This window comes from Talpa europaea, assembly GCF_964194135.1.
Source record: "Talpa europaea genome assembly, chromosome: 6".
In the NCBI taxonomy this organism is placed as follows: Eukaryota; Metazoa; Chordata; class Mammalia; order Eulipotyphla; family Talpidae; genus Talpa; species Talpa europaea.
The window spans coordinates 39,184,374-39,206,203 of record NC_140072.1 but is presented as its reverse complement, the minus strand read 5'-3'; the positions used below and the strand labels follow the sequence as shown (position 1 = coordinate 39,206,203).

The 21,830-nt window shown below is 40.0% G+C and overlaps 2 protein-coding genes across 2 annotated transcripts; one reads left to right on the top strand and one right to left on the bottom strand.

Annotated features, from left to right (window-relative positions):
- Positions 1–12,015: 12,015 nt before the first annotated feature.
- LIPT1 (lipoyltransferase 1) lies at positions 12,016–13,122 on the top strand (the record flags this gene model as incomplete). The annotated part of the gene is made up of 1 exon (XM_084235335.1): positions 12,016–13,122. One exon carries the CDS (start codon positions 12,016–12,018, stop codon positions 13,120–13,122), a length of 1,107 nt encoding a protein of 368 aa, XP_084091461.1.
- Positions 13,123–15,779: 2,657 nt separating this feature from the next.
- Positions 15,780–21,315, bottom strand: MITD1 (microtubule interacting and trafficking domain containing 1; the record flags this gene model as incomplete). Its single annotated transcript, XM_084235116.1, has 6 exons — positions 15,780–16,004; positions 16,098–16,158; positions 17,030–17,145; positions 19,101–19,187; positions 19,270–19,406; positions 21,267–21,315. The coding sequence occupies 6 exons, from the start codon at positions 21,313–21,315 to the stop codon at positions 15,909–15,911; spliced, it is 546 nt and encodes a 181-aa protein (XP_084091242.1). The 3' UTR covers positions 15,780–15,908.
- Between the last annotated feature and the right edge of the window lie 515 nt (positions 21,316–21,830).

The following is a 21,830-nucleotide window of genomic DNA, read 5'->3' as shown; positions in this document are numbered from 1 at the left end:
GCCATTACATCTTATTATAGCTTTATTTGGAGTTCTGGTCATTCAAGGGTCAACATCATCACACTGAACACTGGATGCTTTTTCAAGATTCAAGTCTTGATGATATCTATTGTAACTGAAGGAGAGACTGATTTCTGAGAAGACTGAAAAAGTGACCACAAATGCTTTGGGCACCTCTCACCAAGAGGAGGGCCCTTTACCCCACTCCTTAACTCTGGGCTGACTTTGCTGTTGTTTTTGTGCCAGTAGAATATGGCTGAAATACTACTTCCAAGGCTAGCCCTGGGCTAAGACGCCCTAGCAAGAGTCCTTGACCAAATGCAAGGGTGTGACTAAAGCCATAGGGAACCTCCCAGTGCAGCCAACCCTTGCTGAATGAAGCTGCACTGTTAGGCTCAGGTGAAACCAATAGGGGAATCGCTCAATTTGTCCATATAAAGTGTTAGAAATAGTGAACTGTTTTAAGTCACAAATATTTGAGGCGGTCTGTTACAAAGCAATAGTTAACTGAAATTATCACCTTGCTACTTTGGCTTGCTGGGGACTTTCCCGTCTGACGGGTTTTCTTGCTAGCTGTAGTGAGGGATACCCTCCCACCCCAAGTGGTAATGTTCATTGGCCTCTGTGTGTTTGTTTTCTGATTCACCCAGTCCTATTACTTAATGTATTGCGAATATAAGCATTCATTTCTTTAAATGCAACGTGTCTTTTAAAATTGATTTTAACTGGTCCAACCACTATGGAGAGCTGTGTGGAGATTCCGCAACCTACTAAACATAGAGCTTCCATATGATCCAGCAAATCCACTCCTAGGTATTTACCCAAAGGACACAGAAACATCAATTCCAAAGAGCACCTGTACCCCTATGTTTATAGCAGCACTGTTTACAATAGCTAAGCTTTGGAAACAGCCCAAATGCCCAAAAATAGATGACTGGATCAAGAAGATGTGGTACATATACACCATGGAATATTACTCAGCATTCAAAAAAGATAAACACATGCAATTTGCAGCAACATGGATGGCGCTGGAAGGGATCATGCTCAGCGAAATAAGCCAGAAAGAAAAAGAAAAATACCGGATGGTCTCACTCATAGCAGGAATCTAGAAAACCTAAATAAGGGACCCGGAAAAAGAATAACTATAAGAAAGAAAAAATCAAAATCAACAAACAACTATGAACCAGAGACACACTAAGGCGGGGGGGGGGGGGAAGAGGGGGAGCGGGGAAAGGAGGGATTGGGGTCAAAATAAGGGGGTTGCAATTGTATGGGGAATATAAAAATAAAAATTTTAAAAAATAATAATAAAATTGATTTTAGTTTCCTCACCTTCCAAGTGGAGTTTTAGGCCCTCTGGACAATGAGACGGCTACGTAAAGACCTGCTGCGACGATGGACAGTTTGACAGGTTTTGTATATGGGCCTGACCTGTGATCAGTCAGCGTTCCTGGCGGACTTCCCAGACTTCGCCCCTCCAGGCGCCCCCTCCAGCCTGACAGAGCAGCTCTCCTACCTTCGCCCCGGTCACTCTCACCGCTGTGCGGCCGCGCGAGGCGCTTGCCTTCCAACTGGGCCCTCATGGCTTCCGGTACCATTTGAAGGGGGACTGCGCCCTGCCTGTACCTGGTTTGGCACCGGCTGAGCCACTGCGAAGACCCCTCAGGCACCCGGCGGGCTGCACGGCCCACCAGGTAGCTCGAGGCCGGACGCGAGCCCCCGCCTCTCCCCGCGCTTCCGGCCGCCGCGCCCGCGCCCTCCCCTCCTCCCGCCCCTCCGCGGGCGGGCCTGGCTGGGCGGGCCTGGCTGGGCGGGCCTGGCTGGGCGGCCGGCGAGTGGGCGGCCCGCGGAGGCTGGGGTCACACGCGACCTTCTCCCGCACCAGCTCGCGCGCGGCCAGAGGCACCCCCGGGAGCCGCAGGTGGGTGAGGCCGGATGCGGGGTTTCTGGGCGCTGCGGCCTGGGTGGGGGCCTTAGCCTACTCCCCGGGCGCGCCGGGCGTCCCGGGCCCGGGCGGCTGCCTGGGGACTTGGGATCCTGGGACCCGGCCCGCCGGGCGCGCGGTGGCTGGTGCTGAGGGCGCAGCGGCTTACACTGGGCGTTGGGAACGAGCCAATTTCACCGCGAGGTGGTTTATTCCCAACACGGGAGGGGGGAAATGTTAACCTTGTGGGCGGTCATCTGTGACCTCACCCCCAAAGAGCCAAAAAAAGTCGAATTAAAACATGCATACCACCTGAAAGAGACTCAGCTTAAGTTACGTACTGCAAAGAGGCAGCAAAATAGCCTCGGTAAAGTTTGCTAAGGAGCTGAGTCTGCCCAGAAGGGTAGACGGAATTGTGTTATTTTTTCCCTGCTCCGTGATGGACAAACATGTTTGACTATTCAGATTAGTGCTAGCGAAGTGCCCTCCTAGAGCATAGAAATAAGATTGCCTTCCTAGAGAAAAACTATAAAAATAGCAATGAAACGGTATGAGATAAGCAGTTAGTTTAAATAAAATGTAGCAGGCTTTCCAAGTCTTGACTATGTCATGACAATTATAGACTATGTCCCAAGTTTTCTATGCAGAGACTATAAATTGCCTCAACTTTTATGTGGCATAACTTATTAATATATATAGATTAATGATAATATGAAGACTTTAATTTTTCTAAGATTTATTTATTTTTATTCATGCATACAAGAACTGGGGTAAAGGCCGGGGGTGGGGGGTTCTGAGAGGATTCACCAGAGACAGAGTGGGGAGCAGAACAGGCAAACTGACTGAAATACACTGCTGAGGGGAGCAGCTGGTGAGACCTAAGAGGTCTGCTGTGCCTTATGAGTTAGCTCCCTGCCTGGGGATCAAACTCAGGATGCAGTGGCTACAGATAGCTTGTAACGCTGAGACCTTAACCCCTGCACCACCAGGGAGGCCCTGAAGACTTTAATTTTTCAGTGGAATTGTGCTTTAGGATGTTAGCTAAAGAACTTGATCTAACTATAGACTTTAATAACACATTCTATCCCAGTTCTTTAACCTGGAGGAAAATTGTGACCATTCTAAAAAACAGAATTGGAATAGAATGGTTTATTTATGACAAGTTGAAATAGTTATTACTGCTAGTATTTTCAGCCCCACCTTGTACTTTATTACCACTAACAAAAATAATGTGTAGTGTCTAAAAATAATAAAATTGTTAATAGATTTCCCATGTAACCCTGAAACTGTCATTGCCTCCCCCCCCCAGGCGGTCAATTGTAATTTAATATGGATTTTTTTATTAATTAGTTTTTTTTTATATTTTTACATCATTGTTCATTTTTAAACAATATTTGCCCTTCACCCCCTCAGGTGTAGTCCACATAGTTTCCTTCACCAGTGCACCCCATGCACCATCATCATAGTCCCCTGTGCCCCTCCCTCCCTCCCTTTGATCGCTCTCCCTCCTCCTCCCCTGTAGCATGTCTGATTTATAATTGTCCATTTTTGCTTTGTTGTGTTTTGTACTGTTATTATTTTTTTACACTAATGTCTTAGTTGTTTCCCTTATAGTCCTGTATAAGTGAAACCATCTGCTATTTTTCTTTTTCTTTCTGGCTTATTTCACTGAGCATAATTCCTTCTAGCTCCATCCACGTTACTGCGAATGGCATGAGTTTATCTTTTTTGATTGCTGAATAATATTCCACTATGTATATATGCCACATCTTCTTGATCCAGTCATCTATTTTGGGGCATTTGGGTTGTTTCAGATTTTACGTATTGTAAATAGTGCTGCAATAAACAAAGGCGTATAGGTGTTCTTTTGAATCAATGTTTTTGATTGATTGGGTAGATCCCTAGGAGTGGAATTGCCGGGTCATATGGTAGCTCCATTTTTAGTAGACTGAGGAACCTCCAGACAGCTTTCCATAGTGACTGGACCAGTTTGCACTCCCACCGGCAATGTAGGAGAGTCCCTTTTTCATCACATCCTCGCCAACATTTGTTGTTGCTTGTTTTTTTGATATGTGCCATTCTTCCTGGTGTAAGGTGGTATCTCAATGTGGTTTTGATTTGCATTTCCCTGATGATAAGGGATGTTGAACATTTTTTCATATGGCTGTTGGCCATTTGCATTTCCTCTTTGGAGAAATGTCTTTTGAGTTCTTCTGCCCATTTCTTGACTGGATTGTTTATTTTGTTTTTGTTGAGCTGTGTGAGTTCTTTGTATATCTTTGTGATCAGTCCCTTATCAGTTGAATGGAGTGCAAAGATTTTTTCCCATCAGTGGGGTGTCTCCCTGTTTTGGTTAACATCACTTTTGCTGTGCAGAAGCTTTTAGTTGGATATAATCCCGGGTGTTTATCTTTGCCTTCACTATCACTGCTTTGGGTGATGTGTCTTTAAAGATGTTTCTGAGATGTATGTCTTGTAGTGTTTTACCTATATTTTCTTCTATATATTTTATGGTTTCAGGTCTTATGTCCAGTTCTCTTATCCATTTTGAGTTGATTTTTGTGCACGGTGAGAGGTAGTGGTCTACTTTCATTTTTTTGCATGTGGTGATCCAGTTTTCCCAGCACCATTTATTGAACAAACTATCAGTGTTCCATTGCATGTTCTTTGTTTCTTTGTCAAAGATCAGTTGTCCATATAAGTGTGGTTTTATTTCTGGGCTCTCTATTCAGTTCCGTTGGTCTGTGTGTCTCTTTTGTTCCCATACCAAACTGTTTTAATTATTATGGCTTTATAGTATAGCTTGAAGTTTGGAAGTGTGATACCTCCTTTCTCTTTTGTTTTCATCAGTAGGGCTTTGGCTATTTGTGGGTTTTTTTGGTGTGTATGTGGTTCCATATGAATTTCATCAGTATTTGTTCTATTTCTTTGAAAAATGTCATTGAGTTGTTGTTTTTTTTTTAGCATTTTTTTAAAGGTTTTTTTTTTTTTTTTTTAAAGATTTATTTATTTATTTATTTATACAAGCACTGGGTACAGTCAGAAGCACGGGAGGGTGAGAGAATTCACCAAAGCCAGAGCAGGGAGTAGAGCAGGCAGAAGGACCCAAGTACACTGCTGAGGGGAGCAATGTGGGACCCTCCTCCAATGGCTGGGGAGCAGCCCGGGATCAAACTGGCGCCTTAGAGGCTGCGGGCAGCTTCGCAACTCAGCGCTCCACCACTGCGCCACCAGGGAGGCCCTCATTGAGATTTTTATTGGGATAGCGTTGAATCTGTGTATTGCTTTTGGTAAGATGGATATTTTAATAATGTTAATTCTTCCAATCCATGAGCAGGAAATCTCTTTCCATTTCTTTGTGCCTTTTTCTATTTCTTTTAACAGTGTTTTATAATTTTCTATGTATAGGTCTTTCACCTCTTTTGTTAGGTTTACTCCCAAGTATTTGGGTTTTTATTTTTTTGTTTCAGTTATAAAAGGGATGGTTTTCTTGATTTCTTCTTCTTCAGATTGATTGATTGTGTATAGGAAGGCTAATGATTTTTGTGTGTTGATTTTGTATCCTACTACTTCACTGAACTGATTATTACAAGCAGTTTTTCTGTGGAGTTTTTGGGATTCTCTACGTATATTATCATATCATCTGCAAATAGTGATAGTTTTACTTCTTCTTTCCCTATTTGAATTCCTTGTATGTCTTTCTCTTGTCTTATTGCCCTGGCTAGGACCTCCAGTATTATATTGAAGAGCAGTGGTGAGAGAGGACATCCTTGTCTTGCTCCTGATCTTAAAGGAAAGGCCTTCAGCTTTTCGCCATTGAAAATAATACTGGCAATGGGTTTGTTGTATATGGCTTATATCATGTTAAGGTATGTTCCTTCTATCCCGAGAATTTCAAGGGCCTTCATCATATGATCATATGGTTTTTATTTTTCTTTTTGTTGATGTGTTGCATTACACTGATCGATTTTCGTATGTTGAACTGTCCTTGTGCCCCTGGGATGAATCCCAGGGGTGTATTATCATTGTGGTATATTATCCCTTTGATGTATTGTTGAATTCTGTTGGCAGGGATTTTGTTGAGGATTTTTGCATCAGTGTTCATTAGGGAGATTGGCCTGTAATTTTCTTTTTTTGTGCTGTCCTTGTTTGGTTTTGGTATTAGTGTAATGTTGGCTTCGTAGAACATATTTGATAGTATTCCTTCTTTTTCAATTTTTTGAAAGAGTTTGTGTAGGATAGGCTCTAATACACTGCTGAATGTTTGGTAGAATTCATTTGTGAAGCTGTCTGGGCCTGGGCTTTTGTTTTGGGGAAGTGCTTTGATTATTGCCTCTGTTTCGCTGCTTATAACTGGTCTGTTTAGTTCTATTTCTTCTTTGTCCAGCTTTGAATCATTATATTGTTCTAGGAATTTGTCCATCTCTTCTAGGTTGTTGAATTTGTGTGCGTATAAGTGTTCATAGTAATTTCTGATTATTCTTTTGATTTCTACTGAGTCTGTTGTTATTTCTCCTCTTTCATTTATAATCCTAATTATGCGTTTTCTCCCGTTTTTCCTTTGTGAACCTGGCTAGAGGTTTGTCTATTTTGTTTATTTTTTCAAAGAACCAACTTTTGGTTTCATTGATCTTTTGGATTTTTTTAATTTCCATTTTGTTTATTTCTGCTTTGATTTTTATTATTTCCTTCTACTGGCTTTAGGGTTTTTTTGTTGTTGTTCTTTTTCTAGCTCCTTGAGATGTGAGATTAGGTTGTTTCTTTGGGTTGTTTCTTGATGTGAGCATGTATTGGTATACATTTTCCTCTTAATTACTGCTTTTGCTGCATCCCATACATTCTGAAAAGTGGTGTCCTCCTTGTCGTTCAACTCAAAGTATTTTTTAATTTCTTCTTTGATCTCCTCATTAGTCCAGTGGTCTTCTTCCAGTAGTGTGGATTTCAATCTCCATGAAGTGGAAAGTTTCCTTGTTTTCTTTTATTGATTTATTTCTAGTTTGATGTCTTTATGATCAGAGAAGATAGTTGGAATGATTTTGATCTTCATGTATCTGTTGATGTTTGTCTTGTGGCCCAGTATGTGATCGATTCTGGAGAACGATCCATGCACGCTTGAGAAAAATGTGTACTTGGATTTTTTTGGGTAGTGTCCTATAGATGTCTGTTAAGTCAATGAGTTCTATGTCTTTATTTAGGGCTCTAGTGTCTGTTTATTTTTTGTCTCGTTGATCTGTCTACTGGTGAGAGTGGGGTGTTGAAGTCTCACACTATATATGTATTTTCTTTAATGTTTGTTTTCAGAGTTGATAATAATTGTCTAGTATATTTTGGTGCTCCTTCATTTGTTGAGTATATGTTGATGAGTGTTATTTCTTCCTGGTGTATTGTTCCCTTGATCATAATGTAGTGTCCATCTTTGTCTCTTTTTACCTTTTTTAATTTAAAGTCTATTTCAGCTGATAATAGTATAGCTGTTCCTCTCTTCTGCACTGTTGGTGGGAGTGCAAACTGGTCCAACCACTATGGAGAGCTGTGTGGAGATTTCTGGACCTACTAAACATAGAGCTTCCATATGATCCAGCAATTCCACTCCTAAGTATTTACCCAAAGGACACAGAAACATCAATTCCAAAGAACACCTGCACCCCTATGTTTATAGCAGCACTATTTACAATAGCTAAGCTTTGGAAACAGCCCAAATGCCCAAAAATAGATGACTGGATCAAGAAGATGTGGTACATATATACCATGGAATATTACTCAGCATTCAAAAAAGATAAACACATGCAATTTGCAGCAACATGGATGGCGCTGGAAGGGATCATGCTCAGCAAAATAAGCCAAAAAGAAAAAGAAAAATACCGGATGGTCTCACTCATAGCAGGAATCTAGAAAACTTAAATAAGGGACCAGAAAAATGAATAACTATAAGAAAGCGAAAATCAAAATCAACAAAAAACTATGAACCAGAGACACTTTTTGGGGGGTGAGGGGCGGGAGGGGAGGGATTGGGGTAAGAATGGGGGGGGGTGCAATTGTATAGGGAATATAAAAATAAAATTTATTATTTAAAAAAAAAATAAGTATAGCTGTTCCTGCCTTCTTTTTTGGTCCATTTGCTTGTAGGATTGTTTTCCAACCTTTTACTTTCAGTCTATGTTTATCTTTTGTGGTTAAATGAGTTTGCTGGAGACAGCAGAAGGTTGGATTTTGTTTTTTAATCCAGCCTGCTACTGTGTCTTTTTATTGATGAGTTTAATCCATTTACATTTAGAGTTAATATTGATATGTTGGCATCTTTATTTGCCATGTCGTTTGCCTTCTTTGTGATTTTATTTCTTGCTTTATTCTGTTCTTCTTGTTCATTCCTCTGTTGGTTTTGGGTTTAGGAGTTGTAGAATTTTTTGGAGTGGGGTTTAGTGGTAATAAATTTCTGGAGTTTCTGTTTGTCTGAGAAGGTCCATATTTTTTCTTCATAGAGGAAGGAGAGGTTAAAGTATTCTTGGTTGGCATTTGCTGTTTTGAAGTTTGTTGAATATATTACTCCATTCTCTTCTTGCCTGTAGCGTTTCTTCAGAGAAGTCTGATGTTAATTTGATTGGTTTTCCCTTGTAAGTTATCTGTTTCTTCCCCCTTGCCAGTTTCGTTATTTTTTTCCTCATCTTGGACTCTTGCAAGCTTTACTATTATGTGTCTTACTGTAGTTTTCTTTTCATTGTGGTAATTGGGTATTCTTCTTGCTTTTTTTTTTTTTAAAGATATTTATTTATTTATCTATCTATTTATTTATTTATTTATTTATTTATTTATACAAGCACTGGGTACAGTCAGAAGCACGGGAGGGTGAGAGAATTCACCAGAGCCAGAACAGGGAGCAGAGCAGGCAGAAGGACCGAAGTACACTGCTGAGGGGAGCAGCGGGTGGCAGGAGAGGTCTGCGCGCCATGTGGGACCCTCCTCCGGAGGCCGGCCGGGGAGCAGCTGGGGATCAAACCGGCTCTGCAGAGGCTGCGGGCAGCTTCGCAACCCAGCGCTCAACCACTGCACCACCGGGGAGGCCGCTTCTTGCTTCTTGTATGTCTACATTCGTCTCCTTTTTCATGCTTGGGAAGTTTTCTTCAATTATCTCCTTGAACAATTTCTCAGTTGCTTTGTGTCTCTCTTCATCTTCTGGAATGCCTTTAACTCTCACATTTCCTCTCTTCATGGAGTCTGATAATTGTCCAAAAATGTCTTCATACTTCTTCCTTTGCACTTCTCTCTACTTTTTTTTTTAATTTATTTATTTATACAAGCACTGGGTACAGTCAGAAGCGCGGGAGGGTGAGAGAATTCACCAGAGCCAGTGCGGGGAGCAGAACAGGCAGAAGGACCGAAATACACTGCTGAGGGGAGCAGCAGGCGGCAGGAGAGGTCTGTGCGCCATGTGGGACCCTCCTCCAGTGGCCAGGGAGCAGCCGGGGATCGAACTGGTGCTGCAGAGGCTGCGGGCAGCTTTGAAACCCAGTGCTCAACCTCTGTGCCACCAGGGAGGCCCTCTCCTTTTCTCTTTTGGTTCTTTTTATTTCTGTATCTTCGAGAGTACTGATCTGTTCTTCTACTTCATGGATTCTCTTTTCATTACTTTTCCCAGAGTTCTTTATCTCCTCTAGTAATCTTTTAATCTCCTGCATTTCTTTTCTTTCCTTTCTTGAGGTCTCAACTTCGTTCTTCAGTTCAGTGATTATTTGTCTCAAATTATATTTTTCTTTTCACTTTCTTTCTGCTTTTTAATCATGATCATTAATTCTCTATTTGACAGGCCCCGAGAAGTTCTTCCAGTGTTGAGCTCTGGTGACTGTTTTTCTTTTTGTGGTGTGTCCTCCTTCTTTGGGCTTGCTTGGTTATTTATATTTTTCCTTCTTCCTACTGTTTGCTTTCTAATTAGCTCTATGCATTAGGACGTTGTGCCACTGGTGGTGGCGTGCATCTCTTTGGGGTGCTCCTTCAGTAGTGTTGGAAACTGTTTACCAGACCAAGTCCAGCACTGTATGCCAATACTCCACCAGGGCGTTGATGCTGTGTTGCTGGGCACTGTCCCTTACAGTTTCCTCCCTCTGTATTAACTCAGTTCCAGCAGGGAATCAGCTAGTTGGTAATTTTGTGATTTTGTTCTGGTCACTAGGTGGTGCCAGAGACCTGTATTTGCTGACCTGTGCTTTCTCCCAGTGGTTCTCTGAGGAACGGGAGAGGTGGGTGGGGACAAACACCTCAGCACAGGGGCTCTTGTTCAAGCTGAGTGATGTGTCTGCCCCGTGTTCACCCAGTGCTGTGCCCGCAGCTGTATGGATCCCGTGCCCTGAATTCTGCGCTCTAGTCTCAGTTCCAGGGTTATCAGATCCAAAATGTTGGCTGTCACCCTGTGCAGTGCCCACTGTTATGGCCCGTCCCACGCCCCAGATCCTGTGTCTGGCTCTGAGTTCCAGAAAGGGGTCGTGCTCCACACCATGTTTCCCTTCTTAACCCTGTTCGTGTGGCCCACTCTCTCAGCCTGAGGGTGGTTTTGGGATCCCTGGCTTCCATCAGAAGTTGGTGATTTTTGTTCTAGTCACTAGGTGGTGCCAGAGATCTTTCCTAGTATTCTTCCTGAACTGTGCCCCTTCCCCTCCCCGCCAATAGAGTGGGGGTGGCTTGGATCACCTCAGTGGCGTCTGGGAGCTGTGTGTGCCCTGTGCCCCTCCTTCGTGGGGATCCCAGACCCTGAGTTTCGTGCCCCAGTTCTCAGTTCCGAAGTCCTGAGATCCGCGATGAGGGCTGTAGCCCAGTTCAGTGCCCACAGAAATTGCACCTTTTGCACCCCGCTCCCTTGCGGTGAGCCCAGTTTTTGATTACTCAGGGAGGGTCATTTACCTCAGCGATGGTTCCTACGCGTCTCCCCAGCAGCCTAGGTTGCAGGCGCGGGGACCAGGGCAGCTGTGATCCGCGTATTCTTTTCCAGCGCAAGCTTAGCGGCTGGCCTTGGGCTATTTGCCACCAATAAATCTTATATCTCAAATGAAATAGGAATTATTTTTAAAGTATTACAGGACAGAACTAAAGCTTTCCACAGAGATCTTCATGAATATATTGTCAACACAGAAAAACTAGCAATAATTAAAATTATGAACTAAGGGACTATTTGAATAAACTGTGGTATATCTAACAATGGAATATTACTGCTTTACAATATTAAGGCTGATGTCAAGCTATTTTCTTTTGGTAACTTCGCCCCCATTTCACGTTGTCTGTCCCCTAGTCTTGTCCATATATTCTACTCCTAGGATGCTTTGATCTCTTTCATCATTGATCTTAATAACGTTGAAATAGTTTCACTTCCTTTTGAGGGGGAATGTATGTTACACATGCAGAACTAGGTAGAAGAAGAAAATAGGTACACACCAAAACATTAATTGTGATCATCTAAACAGGCTGGCATTATGGATTATTTTATTTTGCTTTTAGCTTATCTGTATTTTCTCATTTTTCTTAATGAAAATGTATTACCTATGAATTCAAAATACCTAGTTTGGCTTTGAGATATATTCCATAATGCTTTTGTAGATTTATTGTTTGAAAAATCTGTGTCCTTATTCCATATCAGTTGAAGTGGTTTGAGATTTGTCTTTATATATTTCCTTTGAATACTCAGTTGTAGAGCCTCTCTGGTGGTACAGCGGGTTGAGTACAGCGCTGTGAAGCTGTCAGCGGCCTCTGCAGCGCAGGTTCGATCCCTAGCCAGGGAGAAACCCACATGGCACTGCAGACCTCTCCGGCCTCACCCGCTGCTCCCCTCAGCCTGTTCTGCTCCCCACTCTCTCCAGTGAATTCTCTCACCCTCCTGCACCTCTGACCTGTACCCCAGTTCTTGTATAAATAAATCTTAAAAAAAAAGTAAAGAATACTCAGTTGTAGAATTACTAAAGGCTAACGATAGTTAAAGACAAGCAACTAGTCTAGATACTTAGAGAATTGGAAAAGTTTAGGTTAAATAACCAAGAATTGATAGCTAGAAAATAGAATTTCATTTTCCTTTTATATATCAATCAATTTGTTTGCCTTTCATTTTCAAAAGCATGCAGATCCCATTTCCAAAGAAGAATTGCTTCCAGTTACTTTGTAACTTCAAGGTCCCAGCAGCTGGCTTTAAAAGCACAGTAAAAAGTGGGCTCATTTTACAGTCTATTTCCAATGATGTGTACCAAAATCTGGCAGTAGAAGACTGGATCCATGACCACATGAATCTAGAAGGCAAGCCAGTTCTTTTCCTTTGGAGAAATTCTCCCTGTGTTGTGATTGGTAGGCATCAGAATCCTTGGCAGGAATGCAACCTGAATCTGATGAGAGAAGAAGGTATAAAACTGGCTCGAAGAAGAAGTGGAGGAGGAACTGTTTACCATGATATGGGTAATATCAATTTGACTTTTTTTTCAACCAAAAAAAAGTATGATCGGATGGAAAATCTGAAATTAGTTGTAAGAGCTCTGAATGCTGTCCAGCCTCAGCTGGATGTGCAGCCTACCAAAAGGTTTGACCTTTTACTTGATGGACAGTTTAAAATCTCAGGAACAGCTTCTAAGATTGGCCGGACTACTGCTTATCACCATTGCACTTTATTATGTAGTACTGACAGGACCTTCTTGTCATCTTTGCTGAAGAGCCCTTACCAAGGGATCAGAAGCAATGCCACTGCCAGCATACCTTCCTTAGTAAAAAATCTTTTGGATAAGGATCCCACTCTGACCTGTGAAGTAATGATGAATGCTATTGCTGCAGAATATGCTGCTTATCATCACATTGATAAACATATTCACCTAATAAACCCAACAGATGAGACACTGTTTCCTGGAATAAATAACAAAGCCAAAGAACTACAAACCTGGGAGTGGATATATGGCAAAACTCCAAAGTTTACTATAAACACTTCTTTTAATGTGTTATATGAACAGTCATATTTGGAAATTAAAATATTTATAGACATAAAGAATGGAAGAATTGAAATTTGTAAAATTGAAGCACCTGATCATTGGTTGCCACTAGAAATATGTGACAAGTTAAATTCAAGTTTTATTGGCAGTAAGTTTTGCCCAATTGAAACTACATTACATAAAACAAGTCTAGAAGATGATGAACTGCACAGTAAATGGAATATTCTCTGTGAAAAAATTAAGGGGATAATGTGATTTCAAGTAAATTTCTTAATATTTGTTTAAATGAGAAAATTTAAATTTCAAATGTACACTGTATATCTCCTAAAATAAAAAAGGCCTATTCTCTTATAGTAACTTCTCCCCAATTTGAAGTTGTCTGTCCCCTAGTCTTGTCATATTTTTCTACTTCTAGGATACTTTGCTCTCTTTCATCACTGATTTTAATATTTCAAATACATTTATAGTTTAACTCATTACCATTGGAGATTTAAACCGTTATCAAACATTCTGACCTCAAAAAATTAGTTTTTCTTTCTCCTAGGGAATATAACCCAGGGTTCTTGCCACCTTGTATTCCTTAAACTCTAAAATTCTCCCTTTTAATTATAATTTCTTATCCTTCACCCTCTCCCATTAAGTCAAACCTATTGTACTTTTCTGAGCCCTTAACTCTTTCCTAATCTCATTTCATCTCTCAACTCCAGCATGAAATTTTTCAAAATGTCCTTTATTACCTGCATTTGCTTCTCTCTTGACCTACAATGGTCACTTTTATTATTCCAACAATTGATTTTTCTAATAATACACAGATAGTTCTTTTAAAAGGTAAGTAATAAAGCACTGTATGTTAGTTTGCTAGGGCTGCAATAACAAAATGCCAGTTAGAGTAGCTTTAACAATAGAATGGTCTGCCTTTCCCCACTGATCTGAAAGACACATTTACTGTGTATTAATTACTCATACACACATTCACTTTGTCGCTCTCAGACATGTTCTGACTCCTCATTCATGTTCCAGATGCCTAATTCTAGCCCATTAATTTATTTTCCATTCTTATGCCCAAACATTTTTTTAATCATGTACTTTGTCTTTATGGTTGGTCAAGCAAATGTCCTAGTGGTAGTCTCTTTTTGTCACTTTAATAAATTGATTTGGAGAACTGACATCTTAAGTCTTCCCATTCAGCAATATAACTTGTCTTTCCAGTTATTCTAGTTTTAAACTTTTATATCCTTCCATAAAGATTTTTTTTCCACATAGATCTTGCACATTTCTTGATATATTTAATAGGTAAACTTGTATTTGTAGCCTTCCAGTGTTCTAATTGGATTTAGGGATAGAACTTCCAAAATCTAGAATTATGACTAGTATGTCTAGACTCTCTTCCTTAAGTATCATTATCTCTTAGGGAGAATTCCTATGAGAGTTGGATAATTTCATAGGGTTGTGGGTTGCTTATACTTGATAGTACATACACTCTAGAAATCAGAGTTGTTTCAATAGGAAACAAAGAAGGTCTAACACATGTGCTCATCTGAATGAAAAGCCACTCTACATTCATGTGATGATGGGTAACTGGAAAAATAAGCTAGGATACTTTGCAGAAGGTAACTTTGATCAAGTCCAATACTCGTCTACATGTTCTAATGAGGCCTTAATATCCTCATAATAAAAGCCTGGCAAAACTGCTTTTCAGTATTTTCAGATTCAGCATTTTCTACACCCAAATCTGGAAATATCAGAGAAAAACATCAGGAACTTTTCTGGAAGCCCTTCTTGGTCTTTTGTGACAACTCAATCATGTTGCTTATAAAGGCAAAATATAAAGCTGGTGTCCAAGTCTACCCAGGCCCACTCTATCCTACCTTATTTCCATGATTTCCACCTGGCTTTCGTCTTACCATTTAATCTTTTTTTTTTTTTAATAGAGGCATGTTTTTTTATTTATTTGTTTGTTTGTTTGTTTTGTTTATACATGCACTGGGTACAGTCAGAAGCGCGGGAGGGTGAGAGGATTCACCAGAGCCAGAGCGGGGAGCAGAGCAGGCAGAAGGACCGAAATACACTGCTGAGGGGAGCAGCGGGCGGCAGGAGAGGTCTGCGCGCCATGTGGGACCTTCCTTCGGTGGCCGGGGAGCAGCTGGGAATCAAACCAGCACCGCAGAGGCTGCGGGCAGCTTCGCAACCCAGCGCTCAACCGCTGCGCCACCGGGGAGGCCCTCACCATTTAATCTTGATTTAATCTTCAGTTTTCTGCAGGAGATGATGTTCATTTGTGCATTCTCCCAATACCAGTATTTCTGTTTCCCTCTGTGGACTCTGGCTTAACTTATTATCTAAACCTTCTGGACTGCCCATTGCCTATACGTATATCCCCTCTCCCAGTCTATCTCCATGCAACCTAGTCTTTGTCCCTGACCAGTCACCTGGAATCTGAATGAATGAGCTCACCTAGAACAGTTGATTCTAAAATGCAAAGTTTTACAAATGTGCCAGTCAAGTTTGAATGAGCTCCAGAGTGCATCTGGATAGCTAAATGGGCTGATTTGCTCTTACAGAGTTAGGTAAGCTGCATTAGAAGAGCTCTGAATATTGGTGAATGTTTGCCAAAGACATTTAATTGTGACAAAATTAGCATTATACTTTTTAACTGGTTATTAAACCCACTTGTCCATCTGTCTCTTAAGAGTACGCTAATCCATGAATTTTCCACCTGGACTTATTCCCAGGGTTAAGATTAATATTCAATTCATCTTCAGAATAAGTGCCCAATATATACTGAATCACTCTCCAAAAGGCAAATAAAAACTGGTATACTGTTTAACTGTATGATTTGAAAACAAAACTGTAAATCTACTGAATAATATATTTACAAAATATTTAGGATTGCTTACACAACTGAATGATTCATAAATTAGTAAAAATGTGTAAATTTATTGTTAAGTGCATACATTACAGGAATGGTCAGTCAAAAGAAAAAAAAAATCCAACAATCACATAAAAAAAGAAACATATATTGTAAATTAGGCTACTGCCCATCATATTTTTTTTGTGTGCTTGTTATGAAAAATGTCCACTGTTGTTTCACGACATGGTCTTAAATCATAATCAAAATATCCAAGGGAAAAAGGACCCTAAGAAAAGAAAAAAAATTTTTTTAAAAAGGACTAAATCCATAATAAAATGTAACAAGAGTTCTACACACTCATCATAAAACTAAATCCTACCTTTGGTCTCTTAAAATAATCGAGTCCCCTTCCAATCTTGATAATCCATCCATTGTTGAACCTATTGAAATGTATATATAGCATTGCATTCCAGACACTTAAGTCAGACAATTATTAAAGCTGCAGTGTACAAAGTGTCAGCAAAAGTTCCTCCTAACAAAGAAAATCCCTTCCTCATGGCATGCATTGAACCAAACTTGGAATTATTCATTGGCTGTGTCCATAAAGAATCAGAAAGTCCTACAAAAGCCAGCAGTCGATTTGACTAACTGATAGAGTTTGACAGTAAATTAAACTTACTCTTGAATTTCAGCTTGCTGAAATAAACGTTCTTGTTCTGTTAACAAATGGCTTCAATGTATACTCTGGTGGGCTATGGTGGTTTTAGGGGTTCCCCTACCAGAGTTGGATAATGTAAGTAGAAAGAGCTCTGGGATTCTGACCTTTAATTCAATCACAGCAGCTGCATTTTCATCTGTTTTGCATTTATCTTGTGATTAAGTTTTCATTAAGACAAAGGATGCCATCACTGTAAACACTGCTAAGCAAAGGGACCTATCACTAAAATAACTTTATACTGTTTCCTTATAGCATACTGTGATATCTACTAGAATAATAAACTGTAAGTAAAGCCACATTAAATATTATTTCACTAGAAAAGAAAATTACTCCCATACACTATATAAGTAGTTGAATAGACAGAAAAGCATTTTTTATATGACACAGAACATGTAAATTTTATGCCATTAGGAAATGTGAAACTCACATATAGAACAAAATTAAGACTTTCCCTCTCAAAAGTGAAGACACTAAAATTGAGTTTTATTTAAAATGTAATATTTAAATTGAATATATACAATCTATACAATTAATAAGAGAAATAAAAAGTATATTTCCACTGCTTAAAAATTAAACTATTACAATATACTAACCTAATTTCTCGGTCATGTATTGAAGAAGAGTAGTCTAGTTGCAATGACACTCCATGATTCCTGAGTGACCCTTTTATTTCATTCAGGGCACTAACTTGCTCTGTTCTCCCATTGTCCTGTGAATATGAAAAATGTAATTTTCTGCCTCAGTTTTAAGTGAAGTGGTTCTATACTGTAGGATGAACGGGACAGCAGCCATTTCAGGGAGAGCACAGCTGAGTTTCGTTTCTGTGCAGAAACCACAGAGACCACAGAAACTAGGGAAAACAGAACTTAATGAAACTTAGACCAACAATAACAGATCAACCAATCAGAATAGACCTGGTGCTAAGACTGGAAAGTCCTACTTCCCGACAATATGGTATGAAGAAAGCATTGTGCCCTGCAAGGGGGCCCTTCTCTCAACCTGATGGGACTGCTGCTTCAGTGTACCAGGCAGAGTTGGGCCCTAGCTTAAGCTAGCAATAAAGCCTTTTTGTGTTTGCATCTCTGGCTCCGTGTGGTGTTTGGGAACCCCGGACGGAGTTGAGGCGCCAATTCCTAACAATACTAGTTTCAATGTCTGTTGTCTCAAAGAAGCAACCAAATATGAAGTAGTTTAAAAGTAATTGTTTTCATCAAAATAACTTTTTTCTTAGTCTCTATGAAAACCATTATGGTGGTTACCAGAGTTGGGGGAGGAAGAAGGATCCAGAGGGGGTCAGATGATTATAGTTTTGCAAGTGAGTGGCAAATCAACAAATTTTGTTTTAAAAAATTGCTTTTTTCCAATGTAAACACAATTCTATCTCCTAAAATATACTTTAGTGATGCTGTTCAGTTATTCAAAAGGACTGCCTTTTTTTTTTTTTTTGGTGGGACCCTTGCCCGGTGGCTGGGATCAAACCGGTGCTGCAGAGGCTGCAGGCAGCCTCGCAACCCAGCACTCAACCGCTGAGCCACCAGGGGAGGCCCAGAAGGACTGCTTTTTTTCTCCTAGAAATTTGATTTATTTAGAAGCATTCCTCTCTGAGTCAAAAGCCCAGATACAGATGCCCACTATTATGCAATGACCCTCCAGGAGGCCAATGAATCAAAACAGAGATTTAATAATTGTTTTTTTTTTTAACTTTTTTTTTTATTTTAATTTTTTTTTTTTATAGAGGCATGTTTTATTTATTTATTTGTTTGTTTGTTTGTTTGTTTATACATGCACTGGGTACAGTCAGAAGCGTGGGAGGGTGAGAGAATTCACCAGAGCCAGAGCGGGGAGCAGAGCAGGCAGAAGGACCGAAGTACACTGCTGAGGGGAGCAGCGGGCGGCAGGAGAGGTCTGCGCGCCATGTGGGACCCTCCTCCGGTGGCCGGGGAGCAGCCGGGGATCGAACCGGCGCCGCAGAGGCCGCGGGCAGCTTCGCAACCCAGCGCTCAACCGCTGCGCCACCGGGGAGGCCCGAGATTTAATAATTGTTAATGAAAAGACAAACTAGTCAATAGTGCAGAGTGCATAAGCAGCTCCTAGAACATCCAAAAGACTAAACTGACAAACTATTTGAATAAGACAGGTTAGCAGAGAGACCCAGTGCAAGAAACAACATACTAAAATCAATAGCATGTTTTCTCAAGATGGTTTATGCAGGGCTTCCCCAGTGGCGCAGCGGTTGAGCGCTGGGTTGCGAAGCTGCCCACAGCCTCTGCAGTGCCGGTTTGATCCCCAGCTGCTCCCCGGTCACCGGAGGAGGGTCCCACATGGCGCGCAGACCTCCCCTGCCGCCCGCTGCTCCCCTCAGCAGTGTACTTCGGTCTTTCTGCCTGCTCTGCTCCCGGCTCTGGCTCTGGTGAATCCTCTCACCCTCCCGCGCTTCTGACTGTGCCCAGTGCTTGTATAAATAAATAAATCTTAAAAAAAAATGTTATACATCTATCACTATAAAAAAAAAAAAAAGATGGTTTATGCATACTGTTAGATAATAAGTTCATTCCCAAGGAAGTAGCTCTAGCTGGAGCATTATTGCAGGTTTTCCTTGATTGGTCTATAAATTGTAATTGAATAAAGTAATGAAACAAAGATTAAGTGTTTTCAGATACCTACTTGATCCAGAGAGGTGAGAAGATGAATAGTTTTTACTTTACATGGACTCTTAATAAGCATCTCACAAAATCGAAGAAAATTATACAGCTGCAAGATATTGGATAGGTGATTACTAAATTGTACATTTTAAATGATAACATTGTATTATATTTTAGTACATTTTACCTACCTGCTGAGTATTTCTAATGTAAGGATCTTCTACCCAAACTTCAGTAATTGTTTCATTAAGGTATTCTTGGAAAAGTGACTCATAACTGAAACCTGTTGCATTCTCTTCTATTTTAATTTGCTTATGATATTTTCCATCTACAAAACATAAACTTCAATAGTAAAACCAGTGATAACATTTTCTTTTTATATATACTGTATTTATATATAGTGATTAATCAGGATCAGATAAAAGTTAATTTTTTTTTTTTATTTATCCACTCAGCAAATATTGACTGAATGTCTACTATATACAAGGCACATTGCAAGATGCTACAAATACAGAGATAAATAAGCAAACCACTCCATGAGTAAGTTCCGTCTTCACAGAGGCCAGGCAAGGGGGAACATTCAGACATTTCTTAGAACTTATTCATGAGCTAAATCCTATAGACCAAGAAGTTTATTCAAGAGAGAACTGTATATAAATATGTCAGATAAATTTGTCACCATGAGTAGAAACACAAGTTTTAACTCAGTGCTGGCTGGTCCTTCTCTTCAAATACAAATTTTTTTTCATGTTCTGCAATTTATAGTGGATATTAAACATATAAATGTAGTATAGTATGTTAGAAATTGTTCTTAGAACTTGTAGAGATTAGTTTAAGTGGAAATTTATTACACTTAATAACCCAAGCCAAAGACAAGGATGTCACAAGATCAGTGGAATTGTGCCAGTTTTTGTTAATTCCTAATGAATACTTACTAAATAAGCTATCAAAGATATTTAAGGTTTTTAGAAAATATGATTCCTAATTTCCATGGTGGTTGTACTTTCAAACTTTATTTAAAAACCAGTAGTTTGTACTCTGTTACTAATATTCCCACAGATATGTTAGCAACTACCCATCAATTTTTAAGCCAAGCTAGTCACCTATTAATTTAATCCAATGTCATCAAATACTGTATTTCATTCATGTTTTATTTTATTATTTTAAAGATTTACTTTTATTTATGCATACAAGAACTAGGGTGTAGGCCAGAGGTTCGGGGCGAGAGCAGGGGGTGGTGAGAGGATTCACCAGAGACAGAGTGGGGAGTAGAACAGGCAGATCTACTGAAATATACTGCTGAGGGGAGCAGCAGGCAAGACAGGAGAGGTCTGCTGTGCCTTGTGGGTCAGCTCCCTGGCTGGGGATCGAACTCATGCTGCAGTGGCTGCCAATAGCTTGATAGGGCTGACTTTAACCCCTGAGCCACCAGGGAGGCCCTCATTAATGTTTTAGAAGGAAATCTCATTGTAGATTTTAATTTTGCGTAAAGGAAACACAATTATTCCCACTCAACAGAGGAACTCAGCAGGGTTAGCTATGGTATGGGCTGGTACAGAATACCAGAGGGAAGTGAGGAGAGGGCTATAGTAAGGATAGTGAGGATGAACAGCTAAGGGCTAGGGTCACTGGTTTTCTGAGGACAGCAGTTCCTTTAGCTAAAGAAAGCAGCAGGAGTATGCTCTTCAGGCAAAGATGGCAAAGGCCATTTATAGACATATTTGTAAACTGGACACTCACGAGTAGGGAACTAATAAATAGGGAGTGATATCTACTGTACCTCTAATCATTATAAACATTTAACTCCTGAACAAAATCCCAAAGTCCCAAGAGTTTCTTTACTACTGTAATATTTTGGTCATTTTATAAAGGGAAATACAAAAAGAATATTGGATTTACATTCTATATTCCTCTATAGTATTATTTAAACTCAAGTCCACTAATAAACTTCATGATCTGTAAGTTCCTTAAAATGGAATGCAAAATTCTGCAGTACATATAGCTTATATCAGATTCTCAAGAAGCTTAGCTTATGTATAAGAGACCAGAAATACACAGCAAATTGATAAAGACCCAGGAATAAGTGATCCAGACCACACAGAGCTCCAAATGCAGAGCCAGAAAAAATGGGATGAAAAGGACTATATCACAAAGTTTATGGATACATTCTCTAAAAGAGCTTCTTTACCTTCTTTTTCTTGATCCAAATATTGCTTTATGTTTTCTGCTCTATCCATATAGTCAGTAATTTTTTTCCTGAGATTACATTTCTTTTTATCATCTTTGGTTCCTACAAATTAAAAAAAATAATTTCACTTTCAAAGCAGTATTTCTATTCAGGACAGGTAGTTCCAGTTTTACAAGTTTTTTTTTTTTTTTAAACAAATATTCTGTCTTTTAGCATGGTTAGCCTCATTCTAAAATACACAAATAGGTTCAATTTTGCCTTGATCATAAGATCCTTCATTTTTTGCACTAAGCATTTGAAGTAATTTATTTAGAAGTAAGGACCATGTCTTATCTCTGGGACACCAAAACTGGTAAGGTGAAGAAAAAGGTGCCTTATTTATGTTAAACCTGCCTCTGAGCACTATTTTGTCCTAATCACCCACAAATTTGAAATTTGGCATAATCAGAAGAGAGCAAACAATATATATCAATCCTTTACAAAAACAGCTTCTCTTCCAGACTTCCCCACTTTAGTCGATGCTCAACCATCTTCCCAGTTACGAAGAGAATGTATTTATGAATA